The 16,941-nt window shown below is 34.9% G+C and overlaps 1 protein-coding gene across 1 annotated transcript in view; it reads left to right on the top strand.

Annotated features, from left to right (window-relative positions):
* Nucleotides 1-10,933, top strand: part of LOC109840071 — a 12,988-nt gene extending 2,055 nt beyond the window's left edge. Inside the window, exons 2-5 of the mRNA XM_020408572.1 lie at nt 782-962; nt 1,274-1,422; nt 10,428-10,493; nt 10,664-10,933. Of these exons, the coding sequence (XP_020264161.1) occupies nt 782-962; nt 1,274-1,422; nt 10,428-10,493; nt 10,664-10,708 (441 nt within the window). The 3' untranslated portion in view covers nt 10,709-10,933. The remainder of the gene's footprint in view (nt 1-781; nt 963-1,273; nt 1,423-10,427; nt 10,494-10,663) is intronic.

Raw genomic sequence — 16,941 nt, 5'->3', positions numbered from 1 at the left:
TATATATATATATATTCCTTTATGGTGTGTTTGGATGGAGGATAGAGGAGGGAAGGGAAAGGGAAATTTGAATTTAACCTTGTTTGAAAGTTCTATTAGGAGGGTAGAGGAACAAAAGTTAGAGAAGAGAAGGGAAGGAAAAGTTTAACCTTCCTTCCTTTCCCTTATGATATGTTTGGTAGTTCACTTAGGGTGTGTTTGGATTTCAATGGGATTAAGGGAAGTTAAGAGAAACTAGGTGAGAGAAGGGAAGGGAAGGGAAGGAAGTTCTCTTCCCCTTGGTTGCACCCTAATTTAGGGGGTAACAAATTTTATACTATTAAGGGGTGAACAAAGGGGAACTAGGGTGAATAACTTCACCTCCTAAATATTTCCAAATAAAGTGAATGGTTCCCCTAACTTTCCTTCTCCCTTATTCCCCTCAATTCAAACAGGCCATTAGGGAAGGGAAGGAGTGGGAAAAATTCCCCTTCCTTGCCTCTCTCTTCATTACACCCTAATTTGGGGTGTAAGAATTTGACTCAAATTTTTCCCTATTCTTCTTGAATTTGACTCAAATTTTCCCCTATTCTTCTTTTCTACCCTTCTAAATGAAACTTCCAAACAAGATTAAAATTAGATTTCTCCTCCTTTTCCCCTCTCTACCCTCCATCCAAATAGGCCATTAGCGATCTCCTAAACAAGCCGTTAAAGTCGGTAGGAAACATGACAAATGCATCAAAGAGCTAATATCTTTGAAGCCCAAAACAAACTCGCGCTCCAACTCAAGAGCCCGGTTTAGGCCCATAATTACAAGACCCTTGCTTTTCTTGCAAATATTCACCTCCGAGCTCTATTCTGCTCTCCATTTCGTGATGGCGCGATTTTTAAAGCAACTGCTCGCCGCTGCCGAGCGGCCGTTACCCCTCCGTCACCTCAATGCTTTTGCGCCGTTAGATCTTACAGTCAATCCTATTACCTAGGTATTATAATCCTTCATTTCTCTCTCATTTCTTTATTCGTTGGAAGAACTAGGGTTTTGATTTTTGATCGGTAAAGAGGGTTCTTTAGATAGGGTTTGATTGGCAGTGGTTCGATTCTTACCGTTTTTGTATGTGAATCTTGCGAATTTAGGGTTTTTCTTCTAGGGTTTTAGGGTTTTGATACATTTGGGGGTTCTGTAGGGTTTTAGTTGATAAGGTTAGGGTTTGTTTCATGGAGTTTTACATAATGAAATTAATTGCAAAATTAGATTTTGTATTTCTTTGATGTTTTCCCCTCTCAATCTAAGCAGCAAAGGTTGGAATACCTGAGTTTTTGAATGGAGTTGGGAGGGGAGTAGAGGCGCACGTGGCGAAGCTGGAGGCAGAGATCGGGGACATCCAGAAGCTTCTAGAAACGAGAACTTTACGGCTTAAGAAACTTGGCATCCCCTGCAAACATGTATTTTTCTGCTTACCTCTTTCTTTCTTTTTGGAAAATTGGTTTACTCAGTATTTGTTCGATAATGTTATTACTTATTACTAGCACTATGTTGGATGAATGGATTAAATGCCAATGATTGGTTTTCTTTAATTTAAAGAAATGGGTAAGGATTATGAATTATATCTAACCCATTTGACTTGAATCACATTTTTTTTACAATAGGGAAGGGGATGAGAGCTTAAAATGCTTTCCTGTGGATGACAAGATAAATGGATCATTTCTTTTGAATTAGTTTTCATAGATATTAAGAGTAGTCGTTCACTTATAAACTATGAGTTAGCTAAATGTAATAACGATTTGTAAGTTCATTATCATTATTAAAAAAAGGCAATATAAGGCTTTCATTCAAACAATTTGGAGTCATCCATGTGGTGATGTCTCACCAATCACTATAGTGACCTCCCTGTTTGTTTTTATAGTTCTAAAAATTTAAGTGTTTTTTTATCTGTCCATTGTCTTTGATTCTTCATGTTAGTAATACTTTTAAGCTAAGTTGCATGGATACGGGTGTTAGTATGGGTGCTTGTACGTAAGGTTTTAAATATTGATCATCGAGGATTTATCAGACGGTCAAAATTCATATCAGATAGCGGATATCAGGGATATATCGGGGATAAGTAGTATTTATCAGAGTGACATTACTGGATAGTGATGTGCATAATATAATATTCTAAAATATAATATAACCATACTTAAAAAAAAATATAAACATATCAAAATGTAGATAATTATGTTTTGGATCACTAATCAACGGTAAAAACTCAGGTCGGGTCGAGTTTAAAGTGCATTGAATAGGTGTCTATTGCTCGAAATCTAAACTCAAACCAAAGGCAGATAATTCTATTTTTTGGGCCGACAATATCAGCTGATAACTCATTTTATCACCGCATTATTGACGATAAACATCCAAAAACGACAACCGATTTAGAATGAAACTTATCATAGTGGAAGGCCCTAAAAATTGATAAATTGCAGATAATATTGGCTTATCGGCCGATATTTAAAACATTGCTTGTACGAGACACATCGGATTTATATAAGATAGGGTAAGGGGACACGATCGAAACACAAGCTGTATCATAGTTTCTAAGCTAGATAAGCAAATGATCCTTTGAAATCGTTTTTAAGACTGAAATGAACTTTACTATTGTCCAATGAGTTTCAAAAAATATATGTAGTGTGTAGAATATTTATCCGAGAAGTATATTACAAGTGTTTTAAATTTGAATATGTATTGCATAATTGTGTACACGTTTGAATAGATGTATGCATATGTCTAAGGAGTTTCCAAGAAGTGTGGGGTTTGGCTACGAGTATGGGAAGTGTCAGGTATGGGTAAGACTTCATGATAGAAGTACCTAAATAACATAGCTTTCAAGTGATCTCTTACTCGAGCCTTCCTTCATCTATAGGACCATAAATAGACTAAGACTTCCAAATTTTGGTGAAAACCAATCACACTCTTAAGTGCTGACATTTGTAGGAACTTCACCCAAATTTTATATCATGTCTGAGTTTCTCATGAAATAATGGTTGTTGTGCAAATATGTTAATGTTTATGTATTTTAGAGGTTTGAAGTTATGGCAAGGATGATAGTCTTCAATTTGAGCCATGTCAAAACCTCACCAAAAATAATGGTTGTGTAAATATGTCACAGAACTTTCATAAATTTTGAGGTAATTGTGAATAGATCCCATGTAGTATCATTTAATTGCGAATAAACACCCTAAATGAATTTTTTCGATCGTTAAAATCGTTAAAAAAGGTTTGAGGCGGATATACCCTTATAGTTTTATTGGTCAGGATAGACCTCCAATTGCTAATTCTTTAACTTTTAAAAGCATTGAAAAAGTTCACTAAGCGGGTGTATTCACATTTGGATCAGGGGGTCTATTCACAACAAATAGAACTACAAGAAGTCTATCCGCAATTGGGTGAACTGCATGGGGTCTATTCGCAAATAACCCTATATTCTATTCGTGTCGGCAATTGGTGATTTTGTCAAAAGCAAGAACCTTATGTTATTGGCCACAAAAATTCTACAACTTTTTAGTATGTAATTATGCATAACATATTCTATGCGTGAATACAATCTGTAATTCGGTTGAAATCGACCACAGTCATGAGTTATAGCTCATAACAATTTAGAAATTTTGGAATTGAGAATAGCCAAAATCATAGTTATAGTCTATAGAGATTTGAAAATTTCGGAATACACCAAATATTCCATGCATGAAGATGATTTTCTGATTTATAAAAAATGACACAATCATGAGTTATAGTTCACACAAATTCAGGAACTTTGGGACAATCATAAGATAAGCTACGCGGGATGGCAATTTGTGATTTGGATGAAATGACCAAAATCATGAGTTCATGTAGCCCATAGAAATTTGGGAATTTCAGAGAGAAATAAAATATCTATGCAACCAGGCAACTTGTGATTTGGTAAAAAACGATCACAATCGTGGGTTTCACAAAATATTAGGAATTTTGGTATACATAATATTTTACGCGTGATAGCAATTTGTGAGTAAGTTTATATAGTCAAAATCATGGATTGTAGTAAAAAATTCAACAATTTTTAAAAACAAGTAATATGTACTATATGCGGAGGTAGTTTTTGATTTGGATGGAAATGCCCAAAATCATTGTTTATAGTCCATAGAAATTTAACAATTTGTATTCTAGTCAAAAACAATGTTTTAAATGTCGGCCGATATGTTCGACATGTCGGATTTAGGGGCCAACCGACACGATATGAAGCTTTTCAATGCGTATTGCGTTTTTAGGGTTCATATCGGATATATCGGCGATATGTCGGATATGTCGGATATGTCGGGCGGATATGTCGGGTGATATGTTGGCCGATTTTTTAGCCTGAAAAATTGGTTAAACTTTTTTTTATTTTTTTGGTTTATGTTTGTCTAATCAGGTTTGAGTTTAAATTCTTGACTGTCTTCATATTATTTTCAAAGACAAAAATTGATAAGTTACGGGAAATGAAAAAAAAAGACCAAAGTAATATTCGTCGCTCATCTTTTCTTTCTCCTTCGACATCTCATCGGTTTCTTCTCCGAGGTATTCATTCGACATCAATATCAGGCGATATTCTCTCTTAATCGCTAATATCGGATTTCTCATCTCTTTCCTTCAACATCAACCCTAAGCATCATAAGTTATTTACTCTTTTATATGTTTAGAGAATAGATTTTTTTAGGTTTATTTAGATTTTATGATATTTATATTACACATATGCACACCATCCGATATGACCATCCTATATTTTTTTAGGTCTCCCGACATATCCCCGATTTTCGCTATCCGACATGAATTTTAGCCGTCCGGCATGAACTCGACATCCGACATTTAAAACATTCGACTCGAAAATGACCAAAATCATGAATTAATTTGAAGTACGCATTAAATAATAATTTATTAGGTATGAGAACTTATGATTTGCTCAGAAATTACAAAAATCATGGGTTATATTCCATAGAAATTCAAGAACTTTTTTAATACGGAGAGAATATATTATACAAGATGACAATTTGTAATTTACTCGAAAATGTCCATGATGGTGAGTCATAGCTCGCAAAATTCAGGAATTTTGGACTACTTATAATACATTCTATGCTTGATAGCGATTTGTAATATGGTTGAAAGCATGCATAGTCATTGGTTATATAGCCCATAGAAAGTCTAGAATTTTGAAGCACAAATAAAAAAATAAAAAACAAAGTTTTACGTGGGAAGACAATGTGATTTTGTTGAAAATGATCACAATTGAGCTATATTTGACTAAAATTCAAAAATTTCGTAATATGCAAAATATATTCTGTGTGATAACAATTTGTGATTTGATAAAAAAGGACCAAAATCATTGGTTATATAGTCCATAGAAATTCGAGATTTTGGAATATGCATAAATATTTCATGTGGAGAGGTGATTTTTGATTTGTCGAAAACGACCACAATTATGAGTTCTAGTCAACAGAAATAAGTTCAGTGGGATGATAATTTTTTATTTGGTTGAAACGGCCAAAAACATTAGTTATAATCCACATAAGTTTGGAGAGGTGTAAAATTATCTATGTGAACCTGCAGTTTACGATTTGGTCAAAGCAGGTCACAATCGTTGGTTCTAGTTCCATCAGAATTCATGAGTTTTGGAGTACACAACAGTTTGGGCGTGACGACAATTTGATATTTTGTTTAAATGGCTAAAATCATGGATTATAGTTGACAAATTTTTTTTTAACAATTTCTGAGTGTACGTAATATATTTTGCGCGTGGTGGTAATTTGTGATTTAGTCGAAAATAGTTAAAATCATGTATTATTATCCAAAAAAATTTCCAATTTGTATTTTGGTCAATAACAGCCAAAATTATGGATTATTTTTAAGAATTTTTTTCATAGAAATCACCTTTAAAATATGGTCTTCTTGAGTAACCACCTTTGATTGTCATTTTGTATAAATCACGTTTAAATGAATTTTCCATTTCAATCAACCACATGGACTCACTTTTAATTCATGTTTTTTTGGTTTTACTATAATAATTAGTTGTCAAATACCAAGTATGTTAGAGAGATATCCTTAATGGAGGTTAGGTGGGAACAATTAGCCGAAAAAACCTAAATAGTAGGCCCAAGTGATTGATTGCAACAAATAACTCTTTAAAGGTAGTTTGTGTATAAATTGAAAAACAAAGATGATCTCTGTATAATGACCCTATTTTAAATGTGGTTTCTATGAAAAAACCCTATTTTAAAGTATGCATGAAATAATTTACGAGAATCGAAAATTTGTGATTTGGTCTAAAACGACAAAAATCATAAGATATAGTCCACATAAATTTGGGAATTTTGGAATAGACATACACAGAATATATTATGCGGGACGACAATTTGAAATATAATCAAAAATGTCCACACTAATGAGACATAATCCACAAAAAATCAAGAACTATAAAGTACAATATATTCTATGCTTGATGGGCCTGACAACAATTTGTGATTAATTTAGAAGTGACCACATTCATCCATTATATAATCCACAGAAATTATGTAATTTTGTAGTACCCATAAAATATTCTATATGCTAATACTATGTTTGGTAGTTTATTAGGGGAAGAAAATGTACGTGTAATTGGGGAAGAGAGGGCAAGGTTACAGAAAGCGCTAGGCAGCCTAGACGTTCAACTCGACACCTAGAGTCTTGGCGGTTTTCCTATTTTTATTTTAATTACAATAATTGATAATAAATACTAATATTATGGAAAGCTTAGGTGTTGGACTGACGCCTAGTTAGACTTCTTTCTTCGTTAAGTGGTGGGGGAGGAGGTTTTACTGAAGGTCGGAGAAGGCAGAAGAGGTGTTCATAATTGGAGGCTGGAAGAGTTTGAAGGACATGAAGACTCTAACAGAAGAAATCACAATCAAGACCTAAAGAGTGCAGTCTACGTTTGCTTTCCTAGACGCTCTCAAAATTTAGGTGGCAGCCTAGATACCACCTAGGTACTAGGTAGGCGGCTTAGGTACCGCATATGCCTAGGCGGGCTAGGCGGAGGTTTTTTAAAATATTGAGGGAAAGTAATAAATGGTAAGGAAAGTTAAGGAAAAATATAGTAACTTGTTTGGGAGTTATATTAAAGAAAATGGAACGAGACTTATTTCACTTTGTTTTGGAGTTTTAATGAGAGAAGGTAAAAGAAGGGAATTCATGTAAATTACATAAATAACCTTATTTTTTGCTATATTATTAGAGGGCAAAATAGTCCCTAATAAATAATTTTTTTATGTTAGTTCCCTTTCCTTTGGTTGCCGCCTAAATGAGGGGAAAAAGTCACTATTTGAGGGGAACTTCTCACGTCAACTACTCTTCACTCCTATTTATTACCCCACTCAAAGAACTCCCAAACAAGTTTAACTCTTCCCCTCCCTCATTACACTCCATCCAAACATAGTGTAAGACAATCTGTAAATTGTTTGAAATCAATTATAATGAGCCGTAGTTCACAGAAATTCAGAAATTTTAAAATAAAAAAATATATTCTATGTCATAGCAATTTATGATTTTGTTGAAAATAATTTGTCCACATAAATTCGTTAATTTTAGAATATGCATAAAATATTCAATGTGGAAGACAATTTGTCATTTATCGAAAGCGATCACAATCATGAGTTATAATCTCCAAGAATTCGAGAATTTTGGACTACACATAAAATAAGCTATGTGACACGTCAATTTGTGATTTGGTCGAGAATGATCAAAATCATGAGTTATTATCTATAAGAGTATAAGAATTTTGGAGATAATGCATAAAATTTGCTATAAAGAATAGAAACTTGTGATTTGATCAGAAGCGCCCAAAATCGTGGTTATAGGCCATAGAAATTTTGAGAATTTTTTAGAGGCATAAAATACTCAAATAGTGGCATTTTCCCTCTCAATTTGGGCGGTAACCAATGGAAAGGGAACTAACATAAAAGAAATTATTTTATTGGGACTATTTTTCCCTCTAATAATATAACAAAAAATGAGGTTATTTATGTAATTAACATGAATTCTCTTCGCTTTCCTTCCCTTATTAAAGCTCCCAAACAAAGTGAAATAAGCCCCATTCCATTTTCTTTACTATAACTCCGAAGCAAGTTGCTATATTTTTCCTTACACTGTGTTTGGGTGGGGTGTAATGAGGGAGAGGGGAAGAGTTAAACTTGTTTGGAAGTTCTTTTGAGTGGGGTAATGGATGGGAGTGAAGAGTAGCTGAGGTGAGAAGTTTCCCTCAAATAGTGTCCTTTTCCCCTTAATTTGGACAGTAACAAAGCGAAAAGGAGCTACCATAAAAAAAATCATTTTATTAGGACTATTTTGCTCTCTAATAATATAACAAAAATTGAGGTTAATTATGTAATTTACATGAATTTCCTTCCCTTACCCCCCCTTATTAAAACTCCCAAACAAATTAAAATAAGTCCTATTCCATTTTCTTTACTATAACTCCCAAACAAGTTACTATATTTTTCCTTAACTTTCCTTACCATATTCGACTTGTGATTGGTTAAAAACCACCAATACCATCGGTTTATTCCATGAAAATTTGAAAACTTTGGAATGCACATAAAATATTTACGCTTGACAATTAGTTTAAACAACCAAAAACATGGATTATAGTCCAAAAAAGATGTGTGGGGCGGCAATTCTTTATTTAGACAAAAATCATTTGTTACGGTCCATATAAATTCAACTTGTGTTTTGGTCGAAAATGGCTAAAATTATCGATTAATTTTGAAGTGCGCATTAAATAATTTATGATAGGCGAAAACTTGTGATTTAGTTTCAAATAACCAAAATTATGGGTTATAATTCATAGACATTTAGAAAATTTGGAGTATACATAAAATATTATGCGGGAGCACAACAATTTGTGATTTGGTTGAAAATGACCATGTTGATGAGTCATAGTACACAAAAATTCAAGAACTTTGTAGCAATAGCATTTGTCATTTTGTCGAAAGCGTGCACAATTATAAGTTATAGTCCACATAAATTCTCGAATTTTAGTGTACACAAACTACTCTATGTTAGAGGGAAAATTGCGATTTGGCTGAAAACGACCACAATCTTGACTCATTAATCATAGTTCACTAAAATTCAGAAATTTTAGAATACATAATATATCCTATGCGTGATGGCATTTGTGATTTCATCGGAAGCAGCCAAAATCATTGATTATAGTCTGCAAAATTCAAGAATTTTAGAATATGCATAAAATATTCCATGTGGAAGGCAATTTGACATTTATCGAAAACGACCACAATCATGAGTCATAGTCCACAAAATTTGAGAATTTTGGAATACGGTCAAAATAAGCTATGTGGCACGACAAGTTGTGATTTGGTCGAGAAACAACTAAAATCATGGTTATAGTCCACAGAAATTTTAGAATTTATAGGAGGCACAAACTATTCAATGCGAGCTGGTGACTTTTGATTTGGTTAAAGCGGCCATACCATTGGTTTTAGTCCTTAGAAATTCAGGAACTTCAGAGTACGCTTAAAATTTTTTTCCCATGATGGCAATTTGTGATTTGGTTTAAACGGCCAATTCATGGATTGTAGTCCACAAAAATTTGGCAATATATGAGTGCACATAATATATTCTACATGTGGCGGCAATTTGTGGTTTACCCAAAAATGGGCAAAATCACGTGTTATTGTCAAAAATGGTTAAAATTATGGATTAATTTTGGAGTATGCATAAATAACTTAGGAGGGATGGAAACTTGTGAATTTAGTATCAAATGGCTGAAATTTGGGAATGCTCTCAGTTGTTTTTTTGGGCATTTTATATTCAATAACACTTCATATATAAGACTCTTATCTTTTAAATAAAGTAACAATAGACATCTTACCATATCGGTTCGTCTTGTGTTCATTATGCCTTATAAATGATCTTGCGATCTCTCAGCTTATGTTTTCTTTGTGAACCCTCAAGGGTTGGGGAATTTCAGACGAACCATTTTAAACTGCAGGACTATATTGACAGGTTTTTGTACCGGCAAACTTAACCTGATTTTTCTATTATAAGCTGTAAGTCTAGTTCTCGTAGCTAGTATGGTAGTAGGTTGGCTGTTGGTACAAATGGTGTTGCCTAGTATTGAAGTTTTTTTAAATCGGAAGTTATAGTTTGTAGCTTCCCCTTCTGGAGTAGGCAAGCGGATGGACAACAAACTGATCTTATGTGGACATGCAAACAAATGAAATAAACTTGCTACAACAAAAGCGACAATAGAACGATTTTCTCTATTTCCTTAAGTTCAAGATCTAAATGATAACACTTGTATCAAAAGGTTAGGGGCCGCATGACTACCTCAAAAAATTTAATGAGGTTCATAAACTACAATTTATATTCAATGTGTTCTTGCTGATCTCTGTCTTGGTTTTTGGTGATGCAGAGGAAGTTGATATTGACATATGCACACAAATACAGGCTGGGGCTTTGGAGGCCTCGAGACCCAAAAGTAATAACGCAAAAGTAATATGTTTCTGTAATGAACGTGAGGCATTATGTATTTCTCGAATCGTGCTAGCCCATCCGGATGCTTTCAGATGCAGTGAAGAAAACTAAGCTTCTCGTTTCTCCATTATCATTAGATGCCAACTTGATTGCTGTTTTTTTTGTTATGGTCAGATGCCAGCTTGGTGGTTGCAGAAGGACTGCACTTTTAATTGCTGAGGGTGTTTTGAGCATGCACAACATTAAGTGGACTTGAGGTTGTCTCTTATGTTTTGGTTGATTCAGTGCTCCAATAAAGTTGTTACTTGCTAACGCAGATCTGAATTGCTTTTTCCCCGGTGCTTTATTTTTTTTCCTTTATTAGTTGTTTTGAAAGTATTAGCATGCGAAGTAGTGAAATGTTATCTTTGAACGCACTTTTTATGTGGAGTTTAAATTTAACGATTTCATAAGCTATATAATCCATAATTTTTCTTTATTTTTGCTCGTTTTGATCCATTAACAAATAATTCACGATGTCATCAGTTATACTTAAATGGAATTCAAACTTCGTGATTTCGTTTGCTATAACGAACAATTTTAGTCCATTTTTGCTCTATTCAAGTAAAAATTTTACGATTTTTATGAGTTATAACCCATGATTTTATTCAAATTTGATTGTTTTGACTTAATAACAAATAATTCACGATCTTATATGACCTAACAACAAATATTTTATTCAAAACTTTTTCATCGTAAAAAATTATATGGAGTTTAAATTTCGTGATTTCAAGGGTGGTATTTCATGATATTTGTCAAATTTTGCTTATTTCAACCTAATAGCAAGTAATTTTTCAGAGTTTAAAATTCACAACTTCATGAGTTATAAATTATTTTTCTAATCACAACTTCGCTTATTTTGACCTAATGGTAAATAATTATGAACTTTCAAATTCACGATTTCGTGAGTTATTCCATAATTTTTATTTATTTTTGCTCCTTTTGATCCAATAACAAATATTTTGTTGTTGAAGATTCATGATGTTATGGACTATAATCCAGAATTTTTGTCATTTTTTTTTCAATCCGAAGACGAATAATTACATGGAGTTCAAAATTCATGATTTTATGAGTTATAAGTCACGACTATTTTCCATTTTTGCTCGTTTTGACCCAATGAAAAATAATTATGCGCGGTTTAAATTCATGATTTTATGGGTTATAATTAATGGTTTAGTCCACTTTTGCTGTATTCAACCGAATAGAAATTAATTAGATAAAGTTAAAATTCCACTATTTTCCTGGACTATAATACATGATTTTTGTCCATTTTTTGCTTCTTTTGACCCACCGGTAAATATTCATATGGAGTTCAAAATTCATGATTTCATATGTGATAATCCATGGTTTTCATCTATTTTGCTTATTTTGACCCAATGACGATAATTATGCGGAGATAGAAATTAATAATTTCTTGAGCTATAATCCCTGAATTGTCTATTTTCTCTCATTTTGACCTGATGGCATATAATAACATGCAGTTCAAATTAATGATTTCATGAGCTATAATTCATGATTTTGTTCCATTATCGATTGTTTCGATCTAACCTAAAATATTATGCGGAGTTCAAAATTCGTAATTTCATGAAATATTATTCATGATTTTTGCTACTTTTTTCTTATTTCGGCCCAGTAGTAAATAATTTTGCAAGATTAAAAATTTATAACTTCATAAACTATAACCCACCATTTTTATCCATTTTCGATCATTTCTACCTAATGACAAATAATTATGTGGACTTCAATTTCAAGATTTCGTGAGATATAATCAATGATCTTAGTACATTTTTGCTCGTTTTGATCCAATTGCAAGTAATTTTGTCTAGTTCAAAATTCATAATTTTATGAGCAACAATCCATGATTTATTTCTACTGTTCATATTTCTATCCAATAACAAATAATTATGCGGAGTTCAATTCATGATTTCATGAGCTATAATTCATAAATATTTTCCATTTTTGCTTATTTCGATCCAATAAAAAATACTTATGCGCAGTCTAAAATTCATGATTTTATGAGCTATAGCCTGCAATTTTAGTCTACTTTTTATCAATTCTTTGTCCTTGCATAATCCAAACTTCACTATTTCATTACTGGAAACTAATTATTTTTGGCCATTTCGACCCATTGGCAAGTAATTTCTCTAAGGTCAAGATTGACAATTTCAATAGCTACAACCTATGATTTTGACCATATTTTCATTTTGACTCTTTAGCAAATAATTCCACGAAGACCAAAATTGATGATTTCATGACCTATAATCCATTGCTTCTAACCATTTTATGTCATTTTGATCTATTGGCAAATAATTATGTGAATGCCTAAATTCATAATTTTATGAGCTATGGTCCACGATAGACATTTTTAGTAGTTTCAAACAATTTCATGACCTATAATCCATTACTTCTAACCATTTTATGTCATTTTGATCTATTGGCAAGTGTGTTTGGTAACCAAAGTGTTTCTTTTTGTAGTGTTTTTTTTAAAAAACATCATACCATGGTGTTTATTTTTCAAACGTGTTTTCAAAACAACATTTATAGTTATTATTTATATAGCCGAGCCGCGAAGGGCGGGCGGCCAGCCAGTAAGGCGCGCGCCGCGACAGACCGGACTACGCGACGGACTAGCGACAGGGGCGGGCGGGCGGGCGGCGAGGCAGCGGCGGATGGCGGCGCCGACTGGATTGGACCTGTCGGACACGACGGGGGAGGAAACCACCGGAGGGGCTAGCGGCGGCGGGGGCGGCGAACTGGCCGACGAGCAGAGGCAGTCGACGGCCACTGGCAGCGGCGGCGGCGGTGCTAGCGGTGGCGGGCGCGGCGGCGGCGGCAGCGACCGCATTGCGGTGGTGGTGGCGGCGGCGACGGCCGACGGCAGCGCGGCACGGCAGCTCCGGTGTGGTGGCGCGGGGGGACATCGACGAGCAGCGACGGGCGCGGGGCGACGACGCAACGGGCACGGCTTAGATGAAAAAAACGGCAGCGCGGCGACGGGCGGCGGAACGGCCGACGGGCAGCTCGGCGACAGGCTAGGCGGCGACGCTGGAGGCGCGCGGCAGCGCGGCGGCCGCGCGCGCGGCGACGGCCGACGGCCAACGGCGGTGCGCGGTGCGGCAGGCGGTGCAGCGGCTTGGTGGTGGCGGCGGGACAGACAGCCTAACGTAGCAGCGGCGGCGGCGGCGGGGCGGCAGGCGGCGACAGCGACGGGCGGTCGACGAGCAGCGACGGGTAGTGACGACGGACGACCGACGGGCAGCGGCTTAGATGAAAAAACGCGCAGCGACAGCGGCGGGCGGCGGACGACCGATGTGGCAGCCGGACGGCGGCACGCGGGCGATAGGCTAGGGCGGTGGCAGGCGGCGACGGGCTAGCGGTGCGCAGCGGCGGCGACGGGTGGTGCGGCGGGCGGGCGGCGCGGGACGGCCGCACAGCAGCGGCGCAAGAGGCTTAGATGAAAAAACCGAATCTCAAAACACATTTTTGGTGTTTTAAGAAAAACATTTATTTTTTGGATTTTGTAAAGGGTCAAGTCAAAAAATCTCCCCGGTTACCAAACACATTTTATTGTTTTTCTTGAAAAAAAAACGAAAACGACAAAAACGCCATGGTTGCCAAACGCTCCCAATTAATTTATGTGAATGCCTAAATTCATAATTTTATGAGCTATGGTCCACGATAGACATTTTTAGTAGTTTCAAACAATTAGTAAATAATTTCGCAGAGGCCCTATTCTTTGAGTTGGCGATATAGTCCTACTTTTGTAACAAGCACTTATAGATAGTTTGTTAGGCTAGAACATTTCTGTGGTGTTCCATCCTTGTTCGTAAAAAAAATAAAGAAATATCTGGAGGCCCAAATTCATGATTTTGTGAGCTATATGCCAAGATATTGTTTTTTTAGTCGTCTCGACCCATTGATATATAATTTTGCGGAGGCCAACATTCATGACTTCCTGAGCTATAAGCCATAATTTTTGGTAGTTTTTAGTCATTTGACCTGTTCGAAAACAATTTCGCGTAGGCCGAGATTCATTATTTTGTGTATATGATTTTTTGGCTATTTTTAGTTATTTTGACTTGTTAGCAAATAATTTTGTAGAGGAAAAAATTCATAGTTTTATGAGCTATACCCATGATTATTGGATATTTTAGTTGTTTGAACTATTTGTAAATAATTTTGTAGAGTTCAAACTTCATAATTTCATGAGCTATAACCCATAGTTTTTTTGCGATTTTAATCGTTTCGACCCATTAGCAAGTATATATCCGAGGCCACAATTCAAGGTTTTGTGATCCCTACTACATGATTTTTTGGTGATTTTTAGTCATTTCGACTAGTTGGCAAATAATTTTGTGACGGCCAAAATTCATAATTTTCTTGGATATAACCCACAATTATTTGCCATTTTTAGTCATTTTATAATTTCATGAGCTATAACCCACAATTATTGGACACTTTTAGTCGTTTCATGCCTGTTGTAAATAATTACCTGGTGGCTCAATTTCATGATTTCATGAGCTATAGCATATTATTTTTGGCCATATTTAGTCGTTTCGACCAGTTGGCTAATGAAATCGTGGAGGAAAAGATTCAAGATTTTATAAGATATAACTCATATTGAGTTGTTTCGAGCCATTTTAAAATAAATTTGAGGAGTTCGAGATTTTATGAGCTGTAACCCAAAAATTTTGGCCATTTTTAGTCATTTTGACCCATTGGCAAGTAAATTTACCGAGGCTAAAAGTGTTAACTCCATGAGCTTTGAACTCATTAATTTTGGCTATTTTTTCATTTTGGCCTATCGACAAATAATTAATAGAGACCAAAAGTCATTATTTCATGAGCTATAAATCATGATTTTTTTCCATTTTTAATCGTTTCGACCCGTTAGCAAATAGTTTCATAGAGGTCAAAATTCACAATTTCTTGAGCTATTGCCCATGATTTTTTCTATTTTAAGTAGTTTTGATGCATTAGCAAATAACTTTGTGGAGGCTAAAATTCACTGCATCGTTATCCATAACCCATGATTTTTGGTCATTTTTAGTCGTTTCGATCCATTGGCAACTAATTTTATATAGTCCAAAAATTCATATTTTGTGATCTATAATACATGAATTTCAGTTATTTTTAGTCACTTTGACCTACTGGCAAATAATTTGATGGAGGGGGAAATCCACAAGTTCATGAATTTTTGGTCATTCCAACCTGTTGGCAAGTACTTTTGCAGAGATCGAAATTCTAGATTTCATAAGCTATTACCCATAACGCTTGGCCATTTTTAGTATCTGTTGTCAAATAATTCTGTGGTGAGTAAAATTCTTAATTACGTGATCGGTAAGCTATTATTTTTAGCCAATTTTAGTTGTATTGACCCATTATCTATTAGATTTATTGAGGCTAAAATTTATGACTTCATGAGCTATAATTCACGATTTTTTACAATTTATAGTCATTTTGAGCTATTAGCCAATAAATTTATAGAGGCAAAAATTCACGATATTGTGAGCTATAACCCATAATTATTGGATATTTTTAGTCATTTCAGACCATTGGTAAATAATTTCACTGAAACCACAACTCCCAACTTCTTAAGCTAATGATTTTTGGCAAAATTTAGGCATTTCAATCCATTTGCAAGTAACTACACCATGACAAAAATCTACAATTTCTACGATTTTGTGAGCTATAACCCATAATTTTTCATTATTTTTGGGTTTTGACACATTGGCAAACAATTCCACAGAGATTAAAATTCATGTTTTGAGAGTATAACCCACAATGTTTGGCCCTTTTTTTGTTTTGACACGTTGATAAATAATTTTGAGTCCAAAGTTCATGATTTCATGAACTATAACCCATAATTTTTTTTATTATTGTTAGTCATTTCGAACCATTAGTGAATAATTTTATAGAGGCCCAAATTCATGATCTCGTTTGTTCTAACTCATAAAATTTGGCCATTTTTAGCCATATCAGCTTGTTGGCAAATAATTTCACGGTGGTCAAAATTTCCAACTCCATGAGCTACAATCCACGATTTTTAGCTTTTTTAGCATTTTGATTTGTTGACAAATAATTTTATAAAGTCCATAATTTACAATTGAGTGAGCTATAATACATAGTTTTTGGACATTTTCAGTTGTTTTGACCTGTTAGCAAATAAATTTGAGAAGGCCAAAAATCAAGATTTCATGAGATATAACTCACGATTATTGGCCATTTTTAGTCGTTTCAAGTCATTGGCCAATAAATTCGAGAAGGCTAAAATTCATGATTTCATGATCTCATGATTATTGGCTATTTTTAGTCAACCCATTGATAAATAATTTTATGGAGGCTAAAATTTATAATTTTGTGAGCTATTATACATGATTTTCGGCTTTTCTTAGTCATAAAGATCCATCAGC

Source organism: Asparagus officinalis, chromosome 5, assembly GCF_001876935.1.
Source record: "Asparagus officinalis chromosome 5, Aspof.V1, whole genome shotgun sequence".
NCBI classification, from domain to species: Eukaryota; Viridiplantae; Streptophyta; class Magnoliopsida; order Asparagales; family Asparagaceae; genus Asparagus; species Asparagus officinalis.
The sequence above is the reverse complement of the archived record's forward strand: the minus strand, read 5'-3'. Positions and strand labels throughout refer to the sequence as shown.